Source organism: Pimephales promelas, chromosome 14 (genome assembly GCF_988280905.1).
Source record: "Pimephales promelas chromosome 14, fPimPro1.hap1.1, whole genome shotgun sequence".
Classification (NCBI taxonomy): Eukaryota; Metazoa; Chordata; class Actinopteri; order Cypriniformes; family Leuciscidae; genus Pimephales; species Pimephales promelas.
This window is the reverse complement of record NC_142782.1, coordinates 15,578,513-15,604,728: the sequence shown is the minus strand read 5'-3', so window position 1 is coordinate 15,604,728 and position 26,216 is coordinate 15,578,513. Positions and strand designations below refer to the sequence as shown.

The 26,216-nt window shown below is 37.8% G+C and overlaps 1 protein-coding gene across 3 annotated transcripts in view; it reads left to right on the top strand.

Annotated features, from left to right (window-relative positions):
• Positions 1-26,216, top strand: part of gfra2a (GDNF family receptor alpha 2a) — a 90,706-nt gene that overhangs the window by 6,350 nt on the left and 58,140 nt on the right. For all 3 annotated transcript variants that reach the window (XM_039663430.2, XM_039663429.2, XM_089119483.1), the window contains exon 3: positions 21,956-22,042. In XM_039663430.2, the coding sequence (XP_039519364.2) occupies positions 21,956-22,042 (87 nt within the window). The remainder of the gene's footprint in view (positions 1-21,955; positions 22,043-26,216) is intronic.

Here is a 26,216-nt window from a genome sequence, read left to right as displayed (position 1 = left end):
CTTTGCATCTGATCTAACGCTGCACTGCAAGAAACATTAGAGCCTCTCTGAGCAGTTTTACAGTAGTGACCAGTGTTTTTCTGTGTGGGTAGCATGGCTCATGCGCCCTGTGGTTATGGAATATTCTTTATCTCTGCCCTGAGCAAGCAGATGCAAACTGAACCGTGTGGAGTCAAACAGATTGATTGACCTCCTTTTGAGCATCCATGCATACAGTACCAACCCCCATGTGAACAGAGGTTTCACAGCTTATTGGTTGAACTCCCTCAATGCTGTTAACTAGATGTTGTTCTAGATTGTTTATGAGATGAAGAGGCATCCCTTATCGCCTTGTGCACTGTCGTATTTCATTACATTAGAAATCGTATCCCAATGCAAGCTTGCAAACCCAATGCGAGCGAAATATTTTCGATCATTGTTGTTTAGGTCATTGTGTCCGATCGTGATCATTACAGTGAAATAAATCAGGCAGAAATAACTTTAACTGCATGTTTTCACAATGTCGATCTCATAGTGTTTTGGATTTCCCAGTTCAGATTTGAATTATTTAGAGAAACAGTTTTGTTGTCCCACTTGAGAACTTTGTAGCTGAGTGTTATCATTACAGCACCTGCTTTTCTGCTGAATGTATTTTATAAATCTTATTTTTGCCATGGCTTTAGAGATACATTTCCCAGCAGGTCAAAGCATGCGAAACATACTGAAAATGCAGTCAGGTGCAGCATTATGCACAGAGGTGGATACATGTAGCCTAAACCATTGAGATAATAAGGAGGAGGAGACTAAAACCTAAACCTTAAGGTTTAGTGCTAAAATCAATATGTTTTTGTGCACATTTCACTCATTTTTTTTTGTTTTTCTCTCTCTCCATCTGGTCGTCTTTATAGCGATCCATCCATTCATCTATCATTGTATCTGCCAAGCCTGAATAAGCACAAGAACACTCCATGGTGGAGTATTGGGAAGTGTATACTGTTTACCTTTGGGTCCTGAGAGCCGAATTCATTCCATTCTCCACCAACATCATAACAATAGATTAGATAGTTGACAAAGAGTAATTGCTTTCTGCGGTATGTGTGCAAGGGTGAGGTGGAAAACCAGTTCAGAGGCATGACCTGATATGGGAATAGTATAAGATTTCATTTAAAGGCTCCAGTGTTTCAAGGCCGTGTATCCTCTGTAGGATGAATATGTGTGTGCAGTACAAAGGTACTGGTGAAAAGCCCCCTGTTGCTATGTAAGGTCATGCAAGCTCTGCCCTCCAGCCTCTTGTGTTGAATTTAAACAAAATGGAAAATAATGTTTGCATACGGAATAAATATTGACATTACTTTCATTTATTTATTTATTGGTCGGCAGAAAAGATGACAAGATCATTGTGGTCAAATGTAAGTTGTGGCATTACTTCACTCTGACATTACATGGCTTGCCCATCCACATCCCTTAGTCTCTCAATCCATTTCCCTGTTTTTCCCTTATCCCTCAATCAAAAGTCTTTCTTTTTATGAGCTTCTTGTTTCTTGTGTAAAAAGATTTCTAAGGGTTAGTGGTAACACTTTACAATAAGGTTCATTAGTTAACATTAGTTAATGTATTTACTAACATGCACTAACCATGAGCAATACATTTGTTACTGCATTTGTTCATCTTTGTTAATGTTAGTTCATGAAAATACAGCTGTTCATTGTTTGTTCATGTTAGTTCACGGTGCATTAACTAATGTTAACAAGATTTTAATCAAGTATTAGTAAATGTTGAAAATAACATTAACAAAGATTAACAGATGCTGTATATGTGCTATTCATTATTTGTTCATATTAACTAATGTAGTTAACTAATGTTAACTAACGAACCTTATTGTAAAGTGTTACCGCGTTAGTTTGGTACAGAGACATAACGTGGTGGAAATGTAAAGGAACTTCGTCATCGGAAAAGACAATGCTGGTTATGAACACATAATATACGAGTGGCATATGGGCAACAAATGATCTTTCTCTTTATTATAACAATGACTCCAGAAGAGAATACACAGGGAGACAGCACACTAATATTCTTAGATCACATAATTCAGTGAAAATGAATAGTAATGATGACTCGCTAAAGAGATACTCACTAAACTTGTAAATATACTAATATAACATGCACTAAGAGGTGCACATGCAATGTCAGAATTTTGAGAAGAAAATACGCAAGTATTCTAACAAGTGTAACGAATTACTGTTGACAGGGAGTAATAAGTAAAATTTGCAATATTATACATTCAAAAAAGTAAAATTACTTTTAATAAAAGTAAAATGAGTAATGAGAAATACATTTTTGAGTAAAGAGCTCACCGCTACTTTGGATTGGCCTATAAAAAAAAATACGTCATCACTGCATCACTGCACCGTTGTGTAAGACAATTAGACTTGCACAATGTAAAATAATGCAAAGTACAATATTGTGATCAACATAGAATGTTGTTGACTCATTCAATAATGAATGTTGATTGAGTACTCCCTGAACCGCAGTATTTTACTAACACAGCATCAGTGACGCTTTATCACTCGCCGTGGCTTGAGTTGTGCTCTTGTGGACACTGAGAGTATGGCACAGAATCAGTCAAAATTAATTTGAACCATTGTGCAGTGAACCAGGTTCAATTTAAAGGGATACTCCATCGATTGGAACGATTGGAACCAAACAGTTGTTTGGCACCATTGACTTCGATAATAGAAAAAAAAAAAGGGTGCCAAAGTTCCAATCATTCTTCAAAATATCTTCCTTTGTGTTCGTCAGAAGAAAGAAAGTCATACTGGTTTGCAACAACTTGAGGGTGAGGAAATGATGACATAATTTTCATGTTTGGAGTATCCCTTTAACAGGACGGTGATTGATTTTGACACAAGCTCCCCCGGATGTCTTACCAAAGGCAAACACTTTGTAAGTCATTTTACCATAGGGAAAACTACAGAAAGCCACTGAGCAGTAAGAAAGGCTTGTGATCTGATTTTATACCTGAAGGAGGTTCTGTCTTAAGATACAGATGAACAGGGTTAGGGAAGTTACTGAGATCACAGATCTGTTCTTCAAAGTTGAGAACTTAAGGGAGAATCCTCTAAACGGTACATCAAATTATTACAGTATATAGGCTAAGTGCTGCTGATCGTGACAAACGTACAGATGGCAGAAACCTATTGGGAATTCAAGAAACAAAGTAAAGGTTTAAAAGTGAAGTTCCAGTTCAATATGTAGAGGATTTCCATCTTTTATCCACGTAATAACCTCCAATTATGCACATTTCATACTTTTATAGATTTTCTATAATAAAATAGGTCTTTCAGTGAATCTCAGCCATTTACACCACTGGCTAAAAGACAATACATGTCATGTGGTCAGTTAGTGTCATGTATTGAGCGTCATGAATATGATTACATATTTGATTGTAATGGTTTCAATAATGATTCAATTTTGACAGTGTCTTTTCTGTGTAATTGGAATTCCAGAATTTTTTTTTTTTTCCCTGAACCAGGATTTGTTTTTATCGTTAACCAAAACAAACTAAAAGTGAAATAAAAATAAATTAAACATAAATAGCGATAAAAAAAATGCAACCCGATCTCACGACCAAGTCGTACGAATTCGACGAATGATTAAAAAGTGGCTAATTCGTAACAATTCATACGACCTCACTCGTACGAATTAATACGATTTTGCTAAATCGTACATATTTTACGAATTGGCCAATTCGTATGAATTCGTACGAATGACCTACCCCTTACCCCGCCCCTAAACCTAACCATCACGTGGGTTTAGACAAATCGTACGAATGAGTGAGTGAGGTCGTACGAATTAGTACGAATCAGCCACTTTTTAATCATGCGTCGAATTCGTACGAATTGGTCGTGAGATAGTGTTGAAAAAATGACAAAAGCACATATCAAAATGACAAGAAATTAACTTGATTAATTTGAATAACATGATTCCAGTGGGGCCTCAAAAGCTATAATCTATAATATGTATACGTAATATGTTTAATTTGAATGATATGTTCTAGAAGAATTTCATAATCATGTTCCTATGCTCTTTTGTTTTTATTTTATAGAAGTTGACTTCTGTTCAGTTTAAATGTCAGCCTTAGCCTCCATCTTCTTCTGGTTTCCATAGATACTCTGGCATCTCTACTTATGCAATAAATACCTGAGGAGACTGATTCACATCTTGTAAATTAAATGTCTGTAATTCCCTTTAACCTGCTGGTCCACGGTAATAGATACATCGCCACAGGGGATGTCCAAGACTAGATGGATTGACACCTCATTTCTTCCTAAATATTGTTTATGAGACTACAATCTAGTTCATTTTAAATTTCAATTTGAAATCCAAAGATGGATGACTTTTGCCTCAAGGTCACTGTATTGTGAGCATGGAGGTTGACAGGTTGGCTACCTGAACAGGTGAATAAGCTGAACAAAATTAGTGTGATTTCAGCAGCAAGGTCCAGCCTCAAGTATTAAGAGCTCCTTCAAGGTCAAGGCTAACGGGGCTAGCGATGGAATTGTAACAGCATATGTTCACACAATCACACTGCAATTTTTTGCCAGCATTCTTCGTCTTGTTCTGATTAAAAATATGTAAACATAAGTAAAACAAAACCAATATATATTAAGAAAATCTTGAAATGTCATGATATAATGAATGAATAAATATATAAAAGTTGCATTGAGCTGCAATAAAATATTATATTTAACTATAATAAATATTTAAGTATAATAAATATTTAAAAAACAAGGTACATCTATTAATTAATATGATCTATTTAGAGCTTTTTTCACCATTTGATGATTGAGTATAAATCTATTAAAATGTAATGAGATTTCTGCTTAAAAAAGAGAGAAAAAGTGGCAATAGGGTATAAATAAAGCTTCCTTTAACGTCAGTTGCACAACATATTCTGTATAATGGAGCAAGGTTAAGATGTTTTTCCAAACTTTTCATTGAAAGGTTATTTTAAAACACTTAAAGTGTAAGGGGGAAAATATATCATATATATTTAATTATGTATTAAAAGATACACACACAACTGAAAGCAAGTTCTTGAACAATTATGGTTTTAAGTATACTTAAATACTTTTGCAGTACACCTATTTTTTGCTTTGAAAATAGCAAATCTGTGAATCTACCAGTATTGTTCTAAGAAGTCAAAGAAAGGTTAGGGAAATCTCTATAATGAACATTCATTGTTCTAGTTATGCTGAGCTCTGAGATATTTAATGCTCTTGAAATTGCTCTTTGTAATTGCGGTCAAATGACTGTTAAAAATCCTTATCCGTCACGAATAATTAGAAAAAAAAAATCATGGAAATTCACTGATTAAAATGTATGGGAAGCCTGATGGCTGGAGACTTGTGAGTTCAAACCCTGGAGGGTCTGTGGTTTTCCCAATGGTACCATAGCAAGTAAAAAAGAGGAAGAAGAAGAAAAAAAAAAACAGCATGTATTGCTTTCTGCCATTTTTTCCCCTCTCCGTGTGCTGGCTCCCTCTCGAGCTATGATACTAACGCCAAGCACAAAGTATCTTTCCCCAGAATCTAGCTATTAACTGTATGACCGATAGCAGCAGTCAAAGTGTATTACCTCAGTCATCCACTTTCATGAGGACAGGCTGGCCACAGGGAGGCGATAGGACGCCTCACCCCCACCTGCTTTATTTGTCCTGTGCTCCCTCCCTTTTGCCCCGAACCCAACCCACCACCCCCCTCCCACCCCTAGTCTACAGCCACTAAATCATCAGCGCTGGCCCTAGGGCAGCTCAATAGCTCTACACTGGATCACAGACGGTTTCTAAAACTGCCATCCAGCCGGGTGGACCCACACACACACACAAACAAGCTCCCACATTTTCCCTAGAAACATTTCGGTGCATGTGTTTATGTGTACAGTGGAGAAGAAATACGATGACAGGCATAGCACTTGTATCTCCTTGTGAATCCCTTTTTAATGATTTCCATTACTGTAAGTGGAGATGCAGCGAGACAGTAGTGCAAGATTGATGAGGCTCTAGGTGTAATGTTAAAACAGTCTTGGCGCTGTGCTGGGACTCTGAGCAGGCAGTGTGAAAATGCCAGGGTTTAGACATGGGGAAATACCTTATGACTGTACCGCACTGTGCATCCAGAACCAGCAGCCACTGCAAATATACTTTCAAATATAGAACAACACATTATATTCCCTTCTCTGAAAAAGCCAGCTTAGACCAGCGCCATTATCCAGACTGGTTTATGTTGGCTATTGATTATCATGCGCAGGTCTTTAGTTGGTGGACCACCATAAACCATGCTGTTCACCATTAATCCAGCATTATGATAATAATTAAAATTATAATTGAAAACTAAATTGTATAGTATATATTAGTATTAATGATAGACAGCAATTTAACTTACTTTTTACTATTTTACTAACTATTTTACAAAGTTACATGTATTTTAGGAAAGTTCAAAAGAACATAATTTATTTGATAGACATTTTTTTGTGTAAAATGTCGCACTGTCACTTTTGATCAAATCAATACATTTTTTGCTGAATAAAAGTACAAATTTCTGTCAATCAATCAATCAATCAATCAATGACTAAGTTTACATGCAGCCAATAACCCGTTCAAAACCGGGATATTAGCAATAACCCAGTCGCAAACGGCCATGTAAACGCCGGCAAAAACCTGAATATGCTCATATACCGGATTTTAAAAACTGGGATATTATACCTGGGATACCCCTTTTCTAACACGAATTTTTGGTCATGTAAATGCGTATCGGCATATCCCCATAATGATTTGTGTTCTGCGCATGTTCTATTCGCAATGAATCTTGGTCGTTTGAGTAGAGAAAGTTCTCGGCACATACAAAAATCTGCGTTTAGTATACCGGAAGTAAACATGGCGAGACCAGGTGAGACAAAGGACAGCATACTTTTGGAGCGAGGTCAGTAACGTTACCAGCCTCAAATCGCAAACAAAGGCGATCACTATCTGCCCCGAACTATTCATTATCCGCGTGCTGCTGTTGTTGTTGTCTTTGGATACAGGAAGAAGAATCAGAAATGACGCATATTGCATCTTAAGGTTGTCCGTAGACAATAACCGCGCGTCGCCGTTTACATCGGGATATTGCAATTCCATGTGTACAGGAGAAACTCTCTCTGCTCACGCATGTAAACGGGTTATTACTAATGTTTCAGAAACTCGAATAGTGACCTTAACCCGACCATAACCCGAAAACTGGCTGCATGTAAACGTAGTCAATCAATCAATCAATCAATCAAGCAAGCAATAAAAAATGTATACTGTATTTGACCTAAATCCGAAAATGTCTAACTCAATGCTGATACTATAATGAAAACTTAATTGTGCAAATTCCTCTCTGAATAATTATACAATCTCCAATACATCATATCATAAGAAAAGGATCCTAGTCTTTTCAGCTGTGTGGACAGAGACAAATCTCACATCACTCATGCACGAAACAACGTGATTTTACTGCAAAAAAGGCACTGTAATGTACGCTATTGGTGTATTCACTGACTGAGACAGTTGGAAGAACTTTATCCTTCAGATCACCAAGAGTCGGACACAACTGAGTGGATAAAACAACAACAACCACAACAATAATGATGTATGTACCCATGCCCTCAACATAGAGATGAGATGGGAGCGATTCTTGTTTGCCAGTTAAGATTTTCTATTTCAGTTATGCCTGTTGGCACTTTCCATTTCAGAGAATCTCCTTCCTGCTGTTCAATAGTCCCACTCATCTGGAATGATGTAGTTTGAGGAACAAATGCCACCACAACACTAGTGAACATTGTTGCCAAGCAAAAAGGACAAGCAATCTTGCTGGCAGGAATATTGACTCACAGGTAGATGATTGTTTTAGCTCCATTAAACTGGAAATGGATGTGCTTTTAGAAAATGTAATGAAAGAAAAAGGCAATTATTCTGCAATATGCTGAGGGTTATTCTTCACCTCAATTTGTAGCTCCCATATGAGCAAGCTTTCCATAAAAGATGTGGTAAAAAAAATGTTGTGTAAACAAAGAGAAATCAGCATATTAACATGCTGCTCTGAAAGAAGAATTGAAACCCATCTGAATTATACCTGCTGGCCAAATGTAGATGTTAGTAGGTGGCGTAATTATGTTTTTGAATAGCCAAAATGTTTATTTTTACCCTTTTTATGTATTTGTTTGGCCCCATTATGAAAGTCCCAATCATAAAGTTATGGAGTTTGTTTTTTGGCAGATAAAAGAATTTTAAACACTTTGTCAATCATGTCAAAGATCTGAAAATTCCTGGTCTCACATTGCAAGAACTGTTTTCAGTTAAGCAACAACAGCAAATGCAGCCAAATCCATTATTTCCTCTTAACAAAAGAAACATGTAAAATGAATTGCACAGTGTCTTGTTTTTGGATTTTATTTTAGAAGGAACCTACTGTACTCACTGAAGAAATACCAACAAAACAGTTTGTAAGCCAAAATTGCATGTGCAACTGATGCAAACCGTACCTACAACATTGTCAAAATAAAATTTTTTATAAAATTTTTAATTTTTTATAAAAAAAAATCTTTATTGAAAATTGGTGTTTTTAGCTTTATGAGCCTAGGGATTTTTTTTATAATAACCTTTTGAGGTCTTTAGCAGTATTATTCCTTTTTAATATGAAGCATACAAATATGGCCCAGAGTTGCATACTATAAACTTTTGTTGTTGTTATTGTTTTTTATTGATTTTTTTATTATTTCCATTTAGTTTAACCTGTTTACAAAATAACTAAACTTAAAATAAATAAAACATAATAAATAAATAAAAAATAGGCTGCAGCTATAAGTGTACATAGCAACAAAAAGTATTTTCTTTGGACTGGTGTAAATAGTATACTTAGAGCAAATAGTGGCAGATACTAGGCATATTTAAATCTGTCCCTGTTCCTAAAACCCTCCCCGGCTCTAACACATTAACCACCCATTATACACTTTATTCCCACTATTAATTACCTGATAGGGACTTTGTCAGGTTCACTCTCAGAAAAAAGGTACAAAAGCAAAAAGACCTTTTCAAAAGTACCTAAAGCGTGCATATTGGTACCTTAATGGTACATATTAGCACATAAAATGTACATAATAGCACCTAAAATGTACATATTAGCACCTAAATGTCCATATTAGCACCTACAATGTACATATTAGCACCTAAATGTCCATATTAACACCTAAAATGTACATATTAGCACCTTAATATCCATATTAGCACCTAAAATGTACATATTAGCATCTAAAATGTATATATTAGTACCTAAAATAGACAAAAGTTTTCCCTTTTGAAAGGTACAGCCCCAGTAACGGCTTTTGTACCTTTTTTCTGAGAGTGTTTATGTTGGGCTGTTTTTATGCATTTTGGCCATTCATTTACACGACAACAGAATTTTGGGGGCTCGAAAATGAAAACTTTTGAAAGCAGGTTTCAATGTACAGGTTTTTGAAAAATACAATTATTGTCTCTGTGTAAATTACAAATATGTGAATTATGAGAGAAAACAGCGAAAATGTGAAATCGTGATAGAGTACTCCTGATGTCGCATTAAGCTAAGGCATATCTCAGGTAAATCCAGACTTGAGCCTGATTAATACCCCAGCTGTGAATGAATCAGGGTGGAGTAAATGATCAATAGGTCGAACAGGAGGAGCGGCCCAGTGAAATTAAATTAACTCAAATATGTCAGCCGTCCAGAGACTGATTATTGTCCTCAGCCCTCTCACAAATCTCTCATTTGCCTCAATTCGCTGCAAATGAAAAAAAGGACAATGTGGTGAGATTCCAGTTTAATCCACATCTCTCTGGGAAAAATGTAAAGACCCTGGTTTTGTTGGGGTAATTCATCATCAATCTCTAATTTATAATTGAATATGATGTAGTTGCATTCTTGGTGCATATTAATTTTCGGCACAAAGAGAAAAACATGTATAATAATGGCAATGGTTAATGATATACAGTATAGTGTTTTTATGTAGTTTTTTTTTAAATACATAAGTTTTTCAAAAATAACACATTTCTGATGTGATGTAGGAACACATTTCTGATGTGATGTAGGAACACATTGAGTATGTGAAGATAGTTGGGTAGACAAAAATAAAATAAAAAATACTGGGAAACACTATACAATCCTTTTGCAAGACTGCAATGCCTTACTCATTGAAGTATAACTCCAATTCTAATTACGTTGTATCAGAGAGGATTTTAAAGTATTTTCAGCTGTGTTTATTGATGCAGGTTTTTAGTGTATCTCTATACGTTGTGTGTTGTTGTGTACATGTTGTGGCTGCACTTTTCCTTAAGAAATCTCTGATCTGTACTCCTAATTACCATCTTGATTTCCCCAGAGGTGTCTTGGCTGAAGTGCCAAATGCTCTTGATAAACAGAAGTTTGTTTCTTTAATTAACGTACATAATTTTTAAATGCACGATAGGCATTTAAGGCAGCTGTTCATTCAGTCGTCTCACATTTCTGTATTAATATAAACTTACAAGTTCCTTACAAGTGCATTTTAGAGAAAAGTTCCCCTTGTCTCTTGTTTAGTCTGGTCAGTGGTTCTTAACTGGTTTTGCTTTAGATTTTACCTATTATCTGTGTAGTGTAGTTCTCTTACGAGAGGTTCTCTCGTATTACGCTACGGGAGAGATTCATCTTTTCGAGATATTGAAGCCAAAAAATGATCCGAGATACTGAAACCAAAAAAAAAAAAATTGTATGCATTTGTCAATGCAGTGCAGAAGCTAGCAAACCTAGAAGCTAAACCTGGGCTGTCTAGCATGCTGATAGGCTGCCCTGCGGGAACTGCAGTAGCCTGCCACTGAGCCCGACGTGACGTGACGTCCAATGAAGGGCGCTTGCGCCTTCACAATGCCATAGCCCACCAGTATGGGCATGGCTTAGCGCTAGGGGTGTAACGGTACACAAAAATCACGGTTCGGTACGTACCTCGGTTTTAAAGTCACGGTTCGGTACGTTTTCGATACAGCAAAAAGAAAGAAATGCCAGAGAAATTTCCTATTTGTTTAAAGAAAAAATATTTTTAAATAAGTGTGAGTTTTCCTAGATCTTGAAACTTTCAGGTTTATAAATGGGGGTCATTTTTGAAGGATGAACAAATAATGTTTTGGTCATCACATTAAAAATAACATTTAAATATATATTTATTTATATAATATTTGAATTTTGAAGAGCTGGAAAAAGATGTGTGAAGTACTTGAAAGCATTTCACCATTCCAGCCAAACTGGTTCCAGTTAGTGTTACTATATTAAATCCATGGTGAATGTTGCTGGTCTGTGGACGAAAGTATTACTAGTTCATTCACGGCACAATGTTTCTCCTGGTTTCCATGACAGCGCTGTTTGATCTAATAGAGATCTACGGTTAATAACGGAGAAATGTGAATGCTTCTCACTAGATCTCGCAGCGATGTTATTACCTCAGTGGCGAATTCAAATGTGTTCTTTACCGGATCTCGTAGCGCTGTGTAGTAACAGTGTTGCTTGATCGAGATCGGCTCGCGCTGCACAGTGCACAGATGTTGCTGGTCCGAACTGATAAACGATCCGTGAAGCACATAACGAGTAGCGCAGTTTCGTTCTGCTTTCATTACGCTTGCCATTTGATGTTGCGCAACGTTGTGTTGGCCGCGTCAGCACGAATTTTGCCGGCAGGAAAAATGGTCCAAGCAATCGTTCGGTTTGAATGCGTACCGAACCGGAAGCCTCGAACCGAAACGGTTCAATACGAATACATGTACCGTTACACCCCTACTTAGCGCATATAAATAGGGATTGGGTTTGTTCAGAGAATCTCTTCAGCAAAGCTCTTCGCATCACTGGATCCAAGAGAAGCCGCGTCGCCGTCTGAGGAAGCGAAAACCCAGCCTAGGACAGCGCTGAAGAAGCCAGTCACCACTGCCTTGAGCCACGTATCCTTTTAAAACTCTGTTGTTTTCGAGCTGTCTCAGGTTGGGGCGCCCTCTTCCACGGCAGACCGGCCTTCGGCCTTTGGTCAGACCAGGAGAAGCTCATCCTCATAAACTGTCTGGAAATGTTGGCGGGCGAGAACGCGCGGAGGCGTTCACTCCCGTTTTTACAGGACCACCATGTTCTAGTCCACTCGGACAACATGTCTGTATTGTCCTACATGACAACCGTCAGGGTGGGGTCAAATCTAGAAACCGAAACACCACCTTGTTTGGTCTCACATCATCTGCGGTCGCTGAGAGCTGTGCATGTGCAGGCCACCTGAACGACGGCCCAGACAAACTGTCCAGGAACAATGTTCCCCCAGGAGAACATCCCTGCACCCCCAAACAGTCCAAACACTATGGCGCCTTTTCGTCAGAGCGGAGGTCGACCTCTTTGCGTAAGAAGACAACGCTCAATGCCCAATGTTCTTTTCAAAGAACGAGGATGCGCTGGCCCAAACCTGGCCCAGCCGCCGTTGCATGCTTTCCCTCTGATTTCACTGTCACCAAGAGAATCACGGAAATGTGCCACTCGGTGCTCCTTATAGCCCTGCGTTGGCAGAATCAAATTTGGTTCCCAGAGCTGACACGGCTGTCACTTACAGTCCCGTGGCCTATTTCGGTGAGAACAGATCTCCTCTCTCAAGCTCGCGGCACGATCTGGCATCCCCATCCAGAGCGCGGGTCTCTGCACGCATGATGACAGACTGATGAACATGATTATGCAATGCAGACCTCCCTCTACTAGAAAGCTCTATGTGTCTAAATGGACTGTGTTCTCCAAATGGTGCACCGACAAAACCCACAGACATGGGCAGGGGCAGGACAAGGGCAGGTCCCCGTCCACGCTCAAAGTGTACGTGGCGGCCATCGCAGCGTTTGCAGAGTAGACGCTCGGCCAGTCAATAGGAAGACACGAGCTGGTCATCTGTTTCCTTAGAAGAGCTAGAAGGAAGAGCCCTCAGCGTCCCTCTTCAGTTCCTATCTGGGATCTTTCTTGTGTCTTGGAGGCCCTAAAAACATATCCCGTTGAACCATTAGATTCTGTGGATCTGAAATACCTCTCGCTCAAAACGTTTTTCTGACAGCACTGTCATCAGTCAAACATGTGGGGGATTTCCACGCACTTTCTGTCAGCGTTGCGTGTCTCGAGTTTGGGCCAAATGACTCTAAAGTCATCCTCAAACCTAGGCATGGCTATGTCCCGAAGGTGATTGGCCCTCACTTCAGAGCGCCATTCAGAGTAATTTCGTTATCGGCTCTGCCAGCATCAGAAAGCGAGAGCATTACTAACTTATTAATCTTCATTACAATCTCCACCCCTTTCAGTGGCTTGGAGCAGCTTTTTGTTTCGTTTGGTGAGCGACCCAAGGGTCTCGCCACCTCGAAGCAGAGTCTGTTCAGATGGATAGTGGACGCTATTGCTTGCTGCTTATGCGTCAAAAGATCTGCAGTGCCCTCATTCCACTAGACTAGAGGCATGGTGGTATGGTCGTGGGCATGGTCCAGTGGAATTTCTATTCATGACATTTGTTCAGCGGCAGGCTAGCCTCTCCGTCTAAATTTGTGAGGTTTTATAACTGGGAAATTCCAGTCTTGGAGGCTAAGTTTTTGTCGGTCTAATAGTGTGTATGATCTGCAAGCATTCTGTGCACAGGCTACTGTCACGTGACTAAGCTCTTCTGGTTGAGCCGCACTGTAATGGGCCGTTATGTCAGACCGGCTATGCTGCTCTGCATTTTCCCATGGGGTGCTTATATATGTTTATACACCGCTATGCTGGCCCCTAATTTTCCGCTTACCATGTTCCCCAACTCGGGGACTCATGGAGTGGATGCTTGGCGTGCATGCCATTGACAAAGGGTTCCTGTAGCGCAAGCTAACTTACGCAATACAAGAGAACCTCTCGTAAGAGAACGTATCGGTTACCTAACGTAACCTCACTTCTCTCTAGAAGAGCAACTTAACTTAACAGCATGTACTTACTATAGGGTTAGGATTAGGGTTTGGGTTAAATGCATGTAATTATGTATAATTTGCTGATATTTACTACAGTTAAGTACATGTAACAAATATATCAAGGATACAGTAGAATTTTGTGTTAAAAAGTTAACAAATCTTCTAGTTAAAAGCTGATATTTATTTTGCCATAGAAAATGCACAGTTTTATAGTTTTATGATTAGTTGCATTTTATCAGGTTGTGAATGACATACCATTCTTTAATTGTTATTATATAACAATATGTGTGTGTGTGTATATATATATATATATATATATAAAATACATATAATTACTAATTTTCCCATTTTACAATTAAAATATAATAATAATAATAATAATATAAGAAGCAGAATATTTATCCTTAATTTTTTCATTTAATGGTGTCTCTGAGTGTCCACATAGGGAGGATTTGCCAGTTTTAGCTCACTTCTGTGGACAGTTTTTGTACTCGTATTGGTAAGCATAACAACACACACACACACACACACACACACACAGGTTATGTATATTCTGCTCTTTAAGTCTATTAACAGGATGTCTCTAAAATAAACTATTGGATGTTGTGGATTAAATCACAGTCTGTTTCTATATCCCGTGTCTATTTTGGAGCAGGATCAAGGGTCTTGCTCAGTCAGGTTGATATTGAATGTCGTGGCTGATGCTTTAGGGCTTGCTTTGCTTGAATTACTTGTTTCCTGCTGACCTAATGGAATATTAATAGGGAGGCTGAGGCTTATTAGACACAGTGTGTGTCCCAAACATCGATGGGATGTGGTGACAGCATTAAAAAGAAATGTCTTGTTTAAGGACTGCTATTGTATTGTTAACTACATTCTGTTATTCTTATGCCAATGAAGTTGAAAAAAGAAAGAAACTACAGATAAATATACAGGCTTGTACCAGCAAATTGCTTGTTTTAGTATAAACTCATTACAGTAACAGTATGAAAAGCGTCTGGAGAGCCTAATGATGTGACATTATTTGAAAATGTTGTCAGGAGATGTCATAGAGGTCACACATGTTTTGCATGTCTAAGGATAATGGTGCGGTCTCCTCATTCTCTGGTCCTTCACAAACAATTATACAAAAGCAATTATCCAGCATGCATCAGTGAAGCGTAGCACACTCTGATTTAGCTGCAGATTGGTATCATCATTTTGTTCCGTTCTAAAAATTTCTCTCTCTGTATTTTTACGACTAACTGTGCTGGCAAATTAGCCCGTAGTTGAAGCCTGACTACAAATATTCATTTTTGTGATAAGTCCTCTTTCAGGAGGGCAGGCGGTTTTTGAGTTTACTTCCTCCATTATACGCTGCTCTTCGATTTTGTGTTTATTTATTTTTTTACAGTGAACAGACTGGGGTGGAAAGTAGACTGTGGAGGAATGATTCTTTACGGTTATGGTCTTCCAACAAACATCCATCAAAGTGGTTGCTCCCTGCGCAGGAGAGATTTTAAATATTCATCTTCATCACCTCAGGATTTGAGCTCTTTTTTTAATGGAGTACATATCCTGAAGAAAGGGATGGCAAAACAGTGAGGGGAAACAAAAGTACAGGACGAGCCTTGTTAGTTGTTAGATCCATATTTGGGTGCAGTTTGTTTTGTACTAGATCGTTCTCTCCATCAGGACATAGAGATTTTTGACCATAAATAAAAATGATTTCTGAAAAATTGGAGTAATGGCTGCTGAAAATTCAGCCTTGCCATCACAGGAATAAATTACATATTTAAAATAAAAAATAAAAACAATGAGTAGTTTGCGTGAAGTGGAGCCGCGCTCTATCAACCCAGAACACTTTGTGGAAGGCCGGAAAAAAATAAAATAAAGGTGCTGTATGTAACTTTGTCCCTCGACTAAAGAATAAAAATATGTAACTTTTTCCCTCCACTGAAGCATAAAAATATCACAATATGAGTAACTGAGTACACATACTAGTTTCAGCCATTGATTTTACTTTTTATTAATTTTACTTGAAATGTGTGTTCCCTGTTGGAATGTCTGTTTTTGTTTTGGTCTGTGAGATCTCGTCCACTACCAGTTTAACCAATACTATTTTGACACCCCGGGATGCCAGTTGGCTGGAAACACAGCGTATTGCAGTCAGCAAACTGGGTCAGAGATTGCAGATTCTACCCAAGCTAAAAAGCTGGTATCGGTATCCATCTAAAAATCTCTTTGAACGAGAGCATATTAAAAAGCAGAGACTTAAGTTAAAGTCTCAGCTTTCATTGTCAATTGCGCTCGTTTCTGATGCGTGTCCTTAGACTGGAAATCTGTGTGAGCGTCGAGTAGGGGGTGGGGGAAACAATGATGTCCGATATTTTGAATTTGGACTGTAGTGCCTATTTCGACCACTAGCAGTCAGGCTGTACCTTTAACCCTTTCACGCGTACGATCACACCGGTGTGATCAGTCTTGGCTGGTCCCTGGAGAATACGATCACACCGGTGTGATTAGAACGGTCAGTGCTTCACGTCATCAACTGCTAAATTCAAAGTTGCCCTCACGCGTTGGCTGGCACTGAGCCAGAGACGGACGCACTCAGTGCTGTCATATCACAACTATTGAGTGTTTTCAACCACATAATGTTTATTTTAGGTTTCAGACATTTAAATACACAGTACTAGCAAAACAATGATTTTGTGTTTGTAAAATACAAACTGATGTCTATGGAAGTGGCAATTATAATCCATTTCAATTATAATAAGACGACACGTTTTATTCATATCAGATACACACTGTGTAAGTAGCTTAACATTTGACCCTATTCTTCTCCCAGTTCACCAGTCACTTACTTTCATGTATTTTGTGAGAAGTGGAGGAATTGATGTTGTAAATCCAACAGATCCGATTATCTGCACTGTAAAGCAAACTAAAATGGCGCCGCCCATTGTGCATACAGCTCAACTAACGCGATCGTTATAAAGATGTTTAAACAACAAGACCCACCCACTTGCACATATTTGGACAATCAGAATATCAGTGTTTCATGCTATAGCTAATACATTTGTGAATATTTATAATAAAGGAAAAATGGCATAAAAGCAGATCAATCATTCAGAGCTGTGTTCTTGTTGTGCTGTGTCACGTGACAAGCAATGACGCGTCACCATGGAAACATTAAAGTGGCAAGTTCTAAATAATGGTCGCCTTGAAAAACTCACGCTGGGGGGTCAGTTAGAATATTTAAAAACTTGCATGTGAAACGGTTAAACATGCTTGTCTTTCTGATGTGACATCGTGAAGCATCGCAGACATAGCGTCCGTTGTTGTCCACTATGACACACTGTATGAGGTGAAACGTTCGATTCTTGCATCCCGACGCCCATTGTCATTTACGAATCACCAAATCACCCTATACTTCAAAAGTATTGTGCCAAAATTTGGCTGATATTGTATAGTCTGAACCTGGCATTAGGAAACGTAACTTAATTATACTTTTAAGCATTTAGCGATCAAAAGATTGAGTACAAGTAGTATACCTTATAAACTTAGACTCTTTTGTCAGTATAAGTCAAGTGGCTGTACTTAATTTTACTTTTAAGTATATTTCTGAGAAAGGTATATTTCTGAGTACATAAAAAGGAGACTTTTTTCATTTTAGTTTGAAAGAAGTATACTATTAGCACACTAGAATAAACATCTTTTTATTGTAAGAATGCTTACATGTACCTATAGACGAATCCGACGAGCGTTCTGTGTAGGCTGCCATCTTGTGGCGACGCCATTACTGAGCTGTTACACCGGCATAGACATATGCACCGGTATGTAAACAAACCTCGGTGATAACGCGAACGCACCCTTGATGACAGCTACAGACAGGCAGAATGACTTGTTGGGTTGATGATGTTAGACATTGGCCTCCAGTCACAGGTGAAGGTACAAACGATCTTACAGATTATTTATGAAAATAGCTTGGCAAGCTAGCTAGGCTAACGTTTGCTAACGAGAAAACTATAAAAAGATCTGTCCATTTGGCAACAATAAATAAATTAATGAAATCAAATAAACAAATTCATGTTTTTCATTTGTGTCCACTATTTATCTCATTTTCACATTGCAACGGGCATGGGTAAGGTAACGTTACAGCTAGAAAGTATACATATATCGACCAATTAGTGTTTTTAAACCATGGAAAGAGGTCAATATAACAGCGGGAGAACAATTTTGTCACATAACGTTATATTTAGCTCAGGAAAGCCATAGCATGTTAATTGAATAGAAAAAATAGCAAGAGAGGAGATTTTGCTGATCACTATATCACATATTTATTATATTTTTTACCTATGTCATTAAATAATTGTTATTATACGCGAATGTCCGCGTCTTGTACTCGCCCAGGAAATCTTTGTAAACCGTACGGCTCCAGACAGGGGCAGTCGACCCGGGGTATTCACAATGTTTTCTCTTCAAAATTGAAATTTTACTGCCACCATTAAAGCAATTTATAACGGAAACTGTTTACCCACTCGACATTATACAAGGGCTAACGTTGTAACGTTAGTGACAGTCGTAAATCGTGGGCTGTTTATTCCAGTGGACGCAAGTTGCAACTAAAACAATAGGATGCAATGGCGCAATGCTACCCAGCAACAGCTCAGTAATGGCGCCCGCTTACTTCCGGTAGTTTCGCCGGATTCGTCTATAAGCACAATTATACATTATGTCTTCTAGTATCAAGTCAGTTGATACTAGGCCAAATATGGATTTGTAAAATTATGTGGGTATAAGCCAAGTCTACTTGAGAGACTAGTGCTATATTTTCCCCATACACTTTTGTGTCCACTCATTGTAAAACCCAGTACTGAAGAAAAAAATTCAAACCCTGTATAGGAATGCATTTTAAAATCCTGCCAACCCTGTCTGTGTGCAGCTGTGGAAACCGTTTGGCATCTCTCACATGATGCAACGGTGAGACGGTGAGTGTTCTCTAGTAGAAAGCCGTCAAACAACATTTGTCTGTTCAGCTGTCACCTCGGCACTCCTGAGCTGGGCTTACTGACAAAAAGAGACAGACACATAACAGAGACAAAGAGACAGAACACAAGAAAAAGCGAGAGGGAGAAAGACACGAGGGAAAAAACAGAGACAGACTCCCTGTGGACTCGTGTAATAGGCTGTCTCTCCAAATGACCATCAGAGTTCACTTCACATTGCGATGATTGCAGGTGAAGGAACGGCAAAGGGAGAGCGATTGAGAGATGGAGCTCTTATTCAGATTGAAATGTCACTCGGGAAAGGACATATGCTAATTCGTATGTCCTGTGCATTTAGTACGTGCTATTTAAAACAGCTTCATACTGTGCTTTGGGTTGTCAAGTTCAAACATAACTATCCAGTCACAACAAAGAGAAAAAAATAAGACCCAAAGGAAAAGTCCCTAATGAGTCCTAAAGGAAAAGCTGGTTGCTTTGTCAAAGCTCAGGATGTTCCATTGAAGAATAAACTTTCTCTGATGATGCTGCTCGTAAAATGGCTTATGAGTAATAGAAATAGACACAAATGTAACCACCTCGACAATCAGTTGTTTTTGCTTTCAGGGGAAACATCTAAGAAAGTAGAGAGGAAACAGTTCATTATTTGTGATTTTTTATTTATTTTTTTATTCCCTTGGGATGTTGTTTACTCAGAATGTTAAAATTGTTATTAGCGTACCTGGCACACATCATAAAAGGTCATCAGTCATTCACACCTATCCTCTGTTGACTTTTTATGACCTTTTATGTCAATTAAAATTTGGCTAGAAGTAACTGGACTTTCTGTCCAGATAACATTTTTAAATAATGTCATGAGACAGGCCCGGCAAACACTGTTTCATGTATACAGTTATTCTAATAAATGTATACAAAAAGTCACCCTTGTATATTAAGCTTTAGGGTCAATGACATGATGTATTTTTCGCAGGATATATGTAATTTATTAAAAGAAAAAAAATATGTTGCAATTTATACATACAATGACTTGAATGCACCTCTTCCATGCTGAACATGTTCTTAATTTCAGAATTAATTTTTGAAGAGATGCAAAAGCCTCTAAGTGCCATTTGAAATTTTCTTCTAGAATGATCATTTTTATCAAGCTTGTATATTTAAGTTCAGTGATTTCACTTAAATGGCAATGATAATTACCTATTAATTGTTATTTAATTGAAATTACTGAACTTAAATATACAAGTTTGATAAAATCATTAAAGAAGAAAATTTCAAATGGCATTTAGAGGCTTTTGCATCAGAACTTTTCTTTTTTAAATGCTATTTAATAATTTAAAAAAATACTTACAAAATATTAATATGTATACAGAAATGTGAGGTGTAATGAACATTTTTCCTTTTTGTAATATTTAAAAATTCAGAACATTTCTTTTGTAAAACAACATTTTTAAATTAGTTTCCCTTTGCTTACAGATATATTTTTGAATCTACACTTTTCTTTTCTATTATTTGACCTTTAAATATTTCATATTTCTAGTTTATCTGCAGTGCAAGTTTCCAATCCTTCCAATCCTTTTCAGATGTCTTTAAATGTATAATCAAGTCATTTAACTTTCAGATTTAATTGTACCCGACGTTTTGGTCTATTCATTTAGGGTAATTCACACAATTCTATCTGTCTGTCTAACTGCAGAGTGAATCCTTGACACTCGGTCAGCAGGTGGAGTGATGTTTAATACGCACTGTTCCATGTTAGTGATCTAATGTGAGTTAGGGACCGTCTGAAGACATATGCCATCTTTCATCACATCTTTACATGTGCACACATGCATGTGTAGCCCATCCGCCTCAGAAACTGCTGTGTGACAGTGAAGCTCGCGGTATGATAAAACGAGACTGACAAAGCTTAAATACTCTAATGATCCGCAATCCCCAACAGAAGAGAATCCGAGTGCCCCCTGCTAGTATGCAGGTGTGTGAATTACATGGAATGATTGTGAATTTCGAATTCTGTATTAAAGCTCCTGAGAGACTTTCAGAAGGGAGTACTGCAGGCAAAGTCTGGACAATTTTTAATTTTGAAAGGCACTATCTTCACAAACTCAGCGTTGAGCGTTATTTTAACATTCAATGTCTGTGAATGTATTGGTAGTAGCAAGTCATGTTTACTTGCTCTGCAGGAGCAGAAGCGTAGCAGATCTATTCCACTAGACCAAATACATTAACACTGCCAAATCCATTACCATGTCAATCTCTCCAAGAGTTGTCATGACAGATCTAAACATGCCTCAGTGTTTTCAAATACCTCCGTTTTCATAGTCCACACCACAAAAAAACAGTGTGTTCAAATTGATCCACTTGGGAAAGCTAAACTTTTGTTAGGACAGAAATGTCTCGGTCTGGAAGGCCAGAACGGATTCAAAAACAAATTGATGTGGAATAGCCCTAAATACACAGCAAGGCCTGGAGCACTATGAGTGCCTAGATGATGTACTTGTAGCAAATAGTTTCGTGGCAAAAAATAAATAATAATAATAATGTAATTGCCCCAATTGGTGCAACATAATAATTATACATTCTATGGCAAAGTACAGAGTATAGTGTAAGTGCATAGTGTGTACTACCACTAAAGATGATCTGATATCATGAACCAAAAATGTGCAGTATACAACAGAGCATATTTACTCTACTCAAGGCTCTACTTGACATCCCATTTCCAGTGTGATGAATGAACTGCAAGTAATAAGCTGAGATTGTATCCTAGTTTTTTGGCTTATTATTTTATCTCACAGCGTTTTTCAAACACAAAGTTGGATTCTCAGATTATAATTGGATGCCACACGTTGGAATAAACATACAGCATAATAAGGTCACGTGACAACAATGTAGCACAATGTAATCTAGCATACAAACGCAGTGTAGCATTGTAGTGTGTGGCTAAACATTATTTTAATAGTCTGTAATTATGTCTTTTTTTTAGGTGAGGATTTTTATGAGCCATCTCCTTATGAACCCATGATGCCTCATCGACATTCAGATGCATTTCGCCTGGCGTCAATCATCTCAGGTAATTATCAATATTTCCATTACGAATACATTCTGGCAATGTGCTGTACTGTTTGCTGTTGATATTGGCTTCTTTTTATTGCCATCTCTTATATGAAACTCAGAAAATCCAGCTCTAAATGAATTATTATTACGTTCCAATACAGAAGTTAAAGTTTAAAAAGTTTCTTCTTCTTCTCCTCCTAACAAAATAAAGGGAGAAGTGAAGATAAATTAGTATTTTTCCTTTCATGGAAGAAAAAAAAAAAGAAACAGGAGCAATCGCTTTTTCCAGTGATATAGAAAACTTATTTAGAAACTTATACTTATATATCAAATAGGTATTGGCATGAGTTAAGAGTAAAGTTTAATTCACTGACAGCAGTCATTACAGACAGTAGAGGACAGAAATATTGCATCCAACTCATTATCACAGCCTTACAGAGCCTGGAACAACCAGAAGAACGGTTTTTCTTCTTTTTTTTTTTCTTTTTTTTTATCCTGATATGAACGGGGGTGGGGGGGGGGGGGGGGAATTAGCCAGTGAATGACAGATCTCATGCTATAGAAATATTGAATTCAACAGGGTTGTCAGATCGAATTTCTTGCCATAACACCATTTTTGTGTCTTAAAAGGCCTGCTGTGAGTAGTAACTTAGTTTAGCATATTTTCTTTCTTTCTTTCTTTATACAAAATAAATAAACATTGCTGCTGGGAAATGTGGACACAGCCTCCATTGGCTGATTGTGTAAACATTAGCTGATCATGCAATTTCACTGAAAGTTAAGTATGGTTGAATGTCTTTGTTGTTTAATTGTATGTAGGGGTGTAACGGTACACAAAAATCACGGTTCGGTACGTACCTCGGTTTTAAAGTCACGGTTCGGTACGTTTTCGATACAGCGAAAAGAAAGAAATGCCAGAGAAATTTACTATTTGTTTAAAGAAAAAATATTTTTAAATAAGTGTGAGTTTTCCTAGATCTTGAAACTTTCAGGTTTATAAATGGGTCATCTTTGAAGGATGAACAAATAATGTTTTGGTCATCACATTAAAAATAACATTTAAATATATATTTATTTATATAATATTTGAATTTTGAAGTGCTGGAAAAAGATGTGTGAAGTACTTGAAAGCATTTCACCATTCCAGCCAAACTGGTTCCAGTTAGTGTTACTACATTAAATCCATGGTGAATTGTACATTTAGTACAAAGTGTGGGTATGTGTAAAGCTGTTGACTTATGTTATTCATACAATACCACAAGAAAAAACAAAAAATATTTAAAGTTGTAAATATATACTGTAGATACAATAACATGAACGCAAAATGCAATGTAAATAAATACAAGCAGTTCCTTACTTTATGGCTTTTTTTAACTGGAGTAACCATGTGATGGCAGCGTGCACATAATGACATAGGCACGTAGGGTTATAAAAGATAACGTAAGAGTAAAAGATGCACGCGCGTGCACACAACTATCACCCCTGCGCTGGGTGCGCCCCTTCCCCTTTAACCGAGGAGCTAATGCATCTGTGTAAAACACGCATAGGAAAAAAAGAACGACAGAAAGAACGGCTCCCCTCCAGCCGCGACTCGGCTCCCATCGTTCGTTCATGTTTATGAGCTGTTCAAAAGAATCGGTTCGTTCGCGAACGTCACAACTCTAGTCCGAACTGATAAACGATCCATGAAGCACATAACGAGTAGCGCAGTTTTGTTCTGCTTTCATTACGCTTGCCATTTGATGTTGCGCAACGTTGTGTTGGCCGCGTCAGCTCGAATTTTGCCGGCAGGAAAAATGGTCCAAGCAATCGTTCGGTTTGTATGCGTACCGAACCGGAGGCCTCGAACCGAAACGGTTCAATACGAATACATGTACCGTTACACCCCTAATTGTATGTATTGTTATGGTTATCACATCTTCAGTTGATTTTATGACGACGTAAATGGGGGAAATAAGTTTGGAGACTGATTTAAAGGGATGGTACAACCCAAAAGTTCACATTCTATTATCATTTACTCACCATCGTGTTTTTCCAACCCATTTTTTTTATTCTACTGTTTCTTCCTATCAAAGCAAGAGTCATTCCTACAGCGAACCAAAGGCTATAGTTTCTCTCTAAAGAAACCTTTAAAAATCCTTGCTGATAAAAGGGAGGCCTGAGATACGTCTCATTGCGTCTCACTCACAACCCTCGCAGATTGAGATGGCATCTTTTGATTTGATGTGACAGCCCGAGTCGTTATTCTAGACTGGCTCTGTCTGTTCATTTACTACAGAGGGTGAGAGGACCAAGTGGACCGCAGCACTAACACTGACATATTGAGGGTAAAGCTGGCGGACCCGCTCAGCCCGTATCCACTCTCTGGCGGGGATGTCTCCCAATCTGGAAGTGGAGCAGCCTTGTGTGCCATATTTAGGATCAGGCAACATTAATTGTGATCCCTTTGTGCTCTGAATTCTGTTACGCACAACCATGGATTCATATATCACTGGAAGCACTATTGTGTTTCTGATGTTTCTATATGCAGTAAGTTGATAGAATAAAGTAAAATCCTAAAACACACACGAGGCAAATCAATAAGAATGTATTGTTAAAATACTTTGTGAAATGATTTATGAAGTCACAATAACAAATTCACAATTGTGAGATATAAAGCCACTTTGAGATTTTGCATATTAGTTTGTCACATGGTAAATGGTAAATGGACTGCATTTATATAGTGCTTTCATAGACCTAATGGCCACCAAAGCACTTTACATATTGCCTCACATTCACCCATTCACACACCGACGGCGGTGTCAGCCATGCAAGGCACCATCTAGCTCGTCGGGAGCAGTTGGGTTAGGTGTCTTGCTCACGGACACCTCGACACTTGGTCAGGTGGAACCGGGGATTGAACCACCAACCTTTCGGTTTGTAGACAACCTACTGTACATGAACCACTGAGCCACTGCCGCCCACATGTCGCGATATGAATTCAAATTACGAGAAACAAAGTCACAATTGCAATATTTAAATTTACACTGTGATTTATAAAGTTTTTTTAGCAAAATTATGAGATTTGACTGCATATCTGAGAGACTGACTTTTACAAACAAATGCGCAAAATCCCAATATGACTTTATCTCATAATTTTGAATGTATTTCTTGTAGTTGTGACTTTATAAATCAAGAAAAATTTGTCTTTATAAATCAGACAAATCTGTGTCAATTTAAATATCACAATTGAGATAATTTTCCGATTTAGTCATTTTGCACTGTAAAAAAATTGCAGACTGCATTTCAACATAAATTACATTAAACTTACTTAAAAAATAATTTAATCTTTTATGAATTGCTTAACTTATGTAAAACATATGTTGTCATAACTTATGGATCATATCATTTTTGACAGTGTGAGATTTTGCATATTACTTTGTTAAAGGTACATTCTGAGATATGCAATCAAATTAGTCGATACAGTAGATATACAGTACAGTAGTTGCGTTGTAATTTTATTGTACACATGCAATTCAAAGAAACAAATTTCCAAGTACGAGAAACAAAGTAAAAGTTGCAAGAAGTTGTGTGAAATTTAAAGTCCAAATAACTGAAACTAAATTTGCAATAACCTTTTTATTTATTTATGTATGTAATGTTTTTTTTTTCCCTATGGCAAACATACCATATCACTTATAAAGTGACAAAAATATCACTATGAATTTCTACTAAAATATTTATATCAAAAGATTACTTTTCAGCTTTATGTCGCAAATGCTTTGAATTTTGGTTGTTGTGTTGAATACCTCTGTAAACTTTCCTTTTGCACAGGCCAACAGTTCAGGATCTCACCACTTTGTGGTTCACACTCTGGGCCCTATCTTGCACCCGGCGCAAATGACTTTGTACACCGAAGCATGTATCATATTTTGTACCCGCGCAAACCGGACTTTTCCCAAGGGAGTAATCCATCGACCGGAAGTTGAAGCCTCGTGGGAGCTGCCATCTTGTAGCAGAACTTCACTTGCGTTAGCATTTCCATTGACTCCCATTCATTTTGGCGTCACTTTGACAGCAGATAACTTTACATCTGAGGCGTTTGAAGACCCCATTTGTCCTTTATTTTTATTTCTAAAGAAACACGACAATGTATAAAATTCTCCATTACCTTGTAGCTTACGTTATGGCCCCGTAGAAGCAGTTTTTTG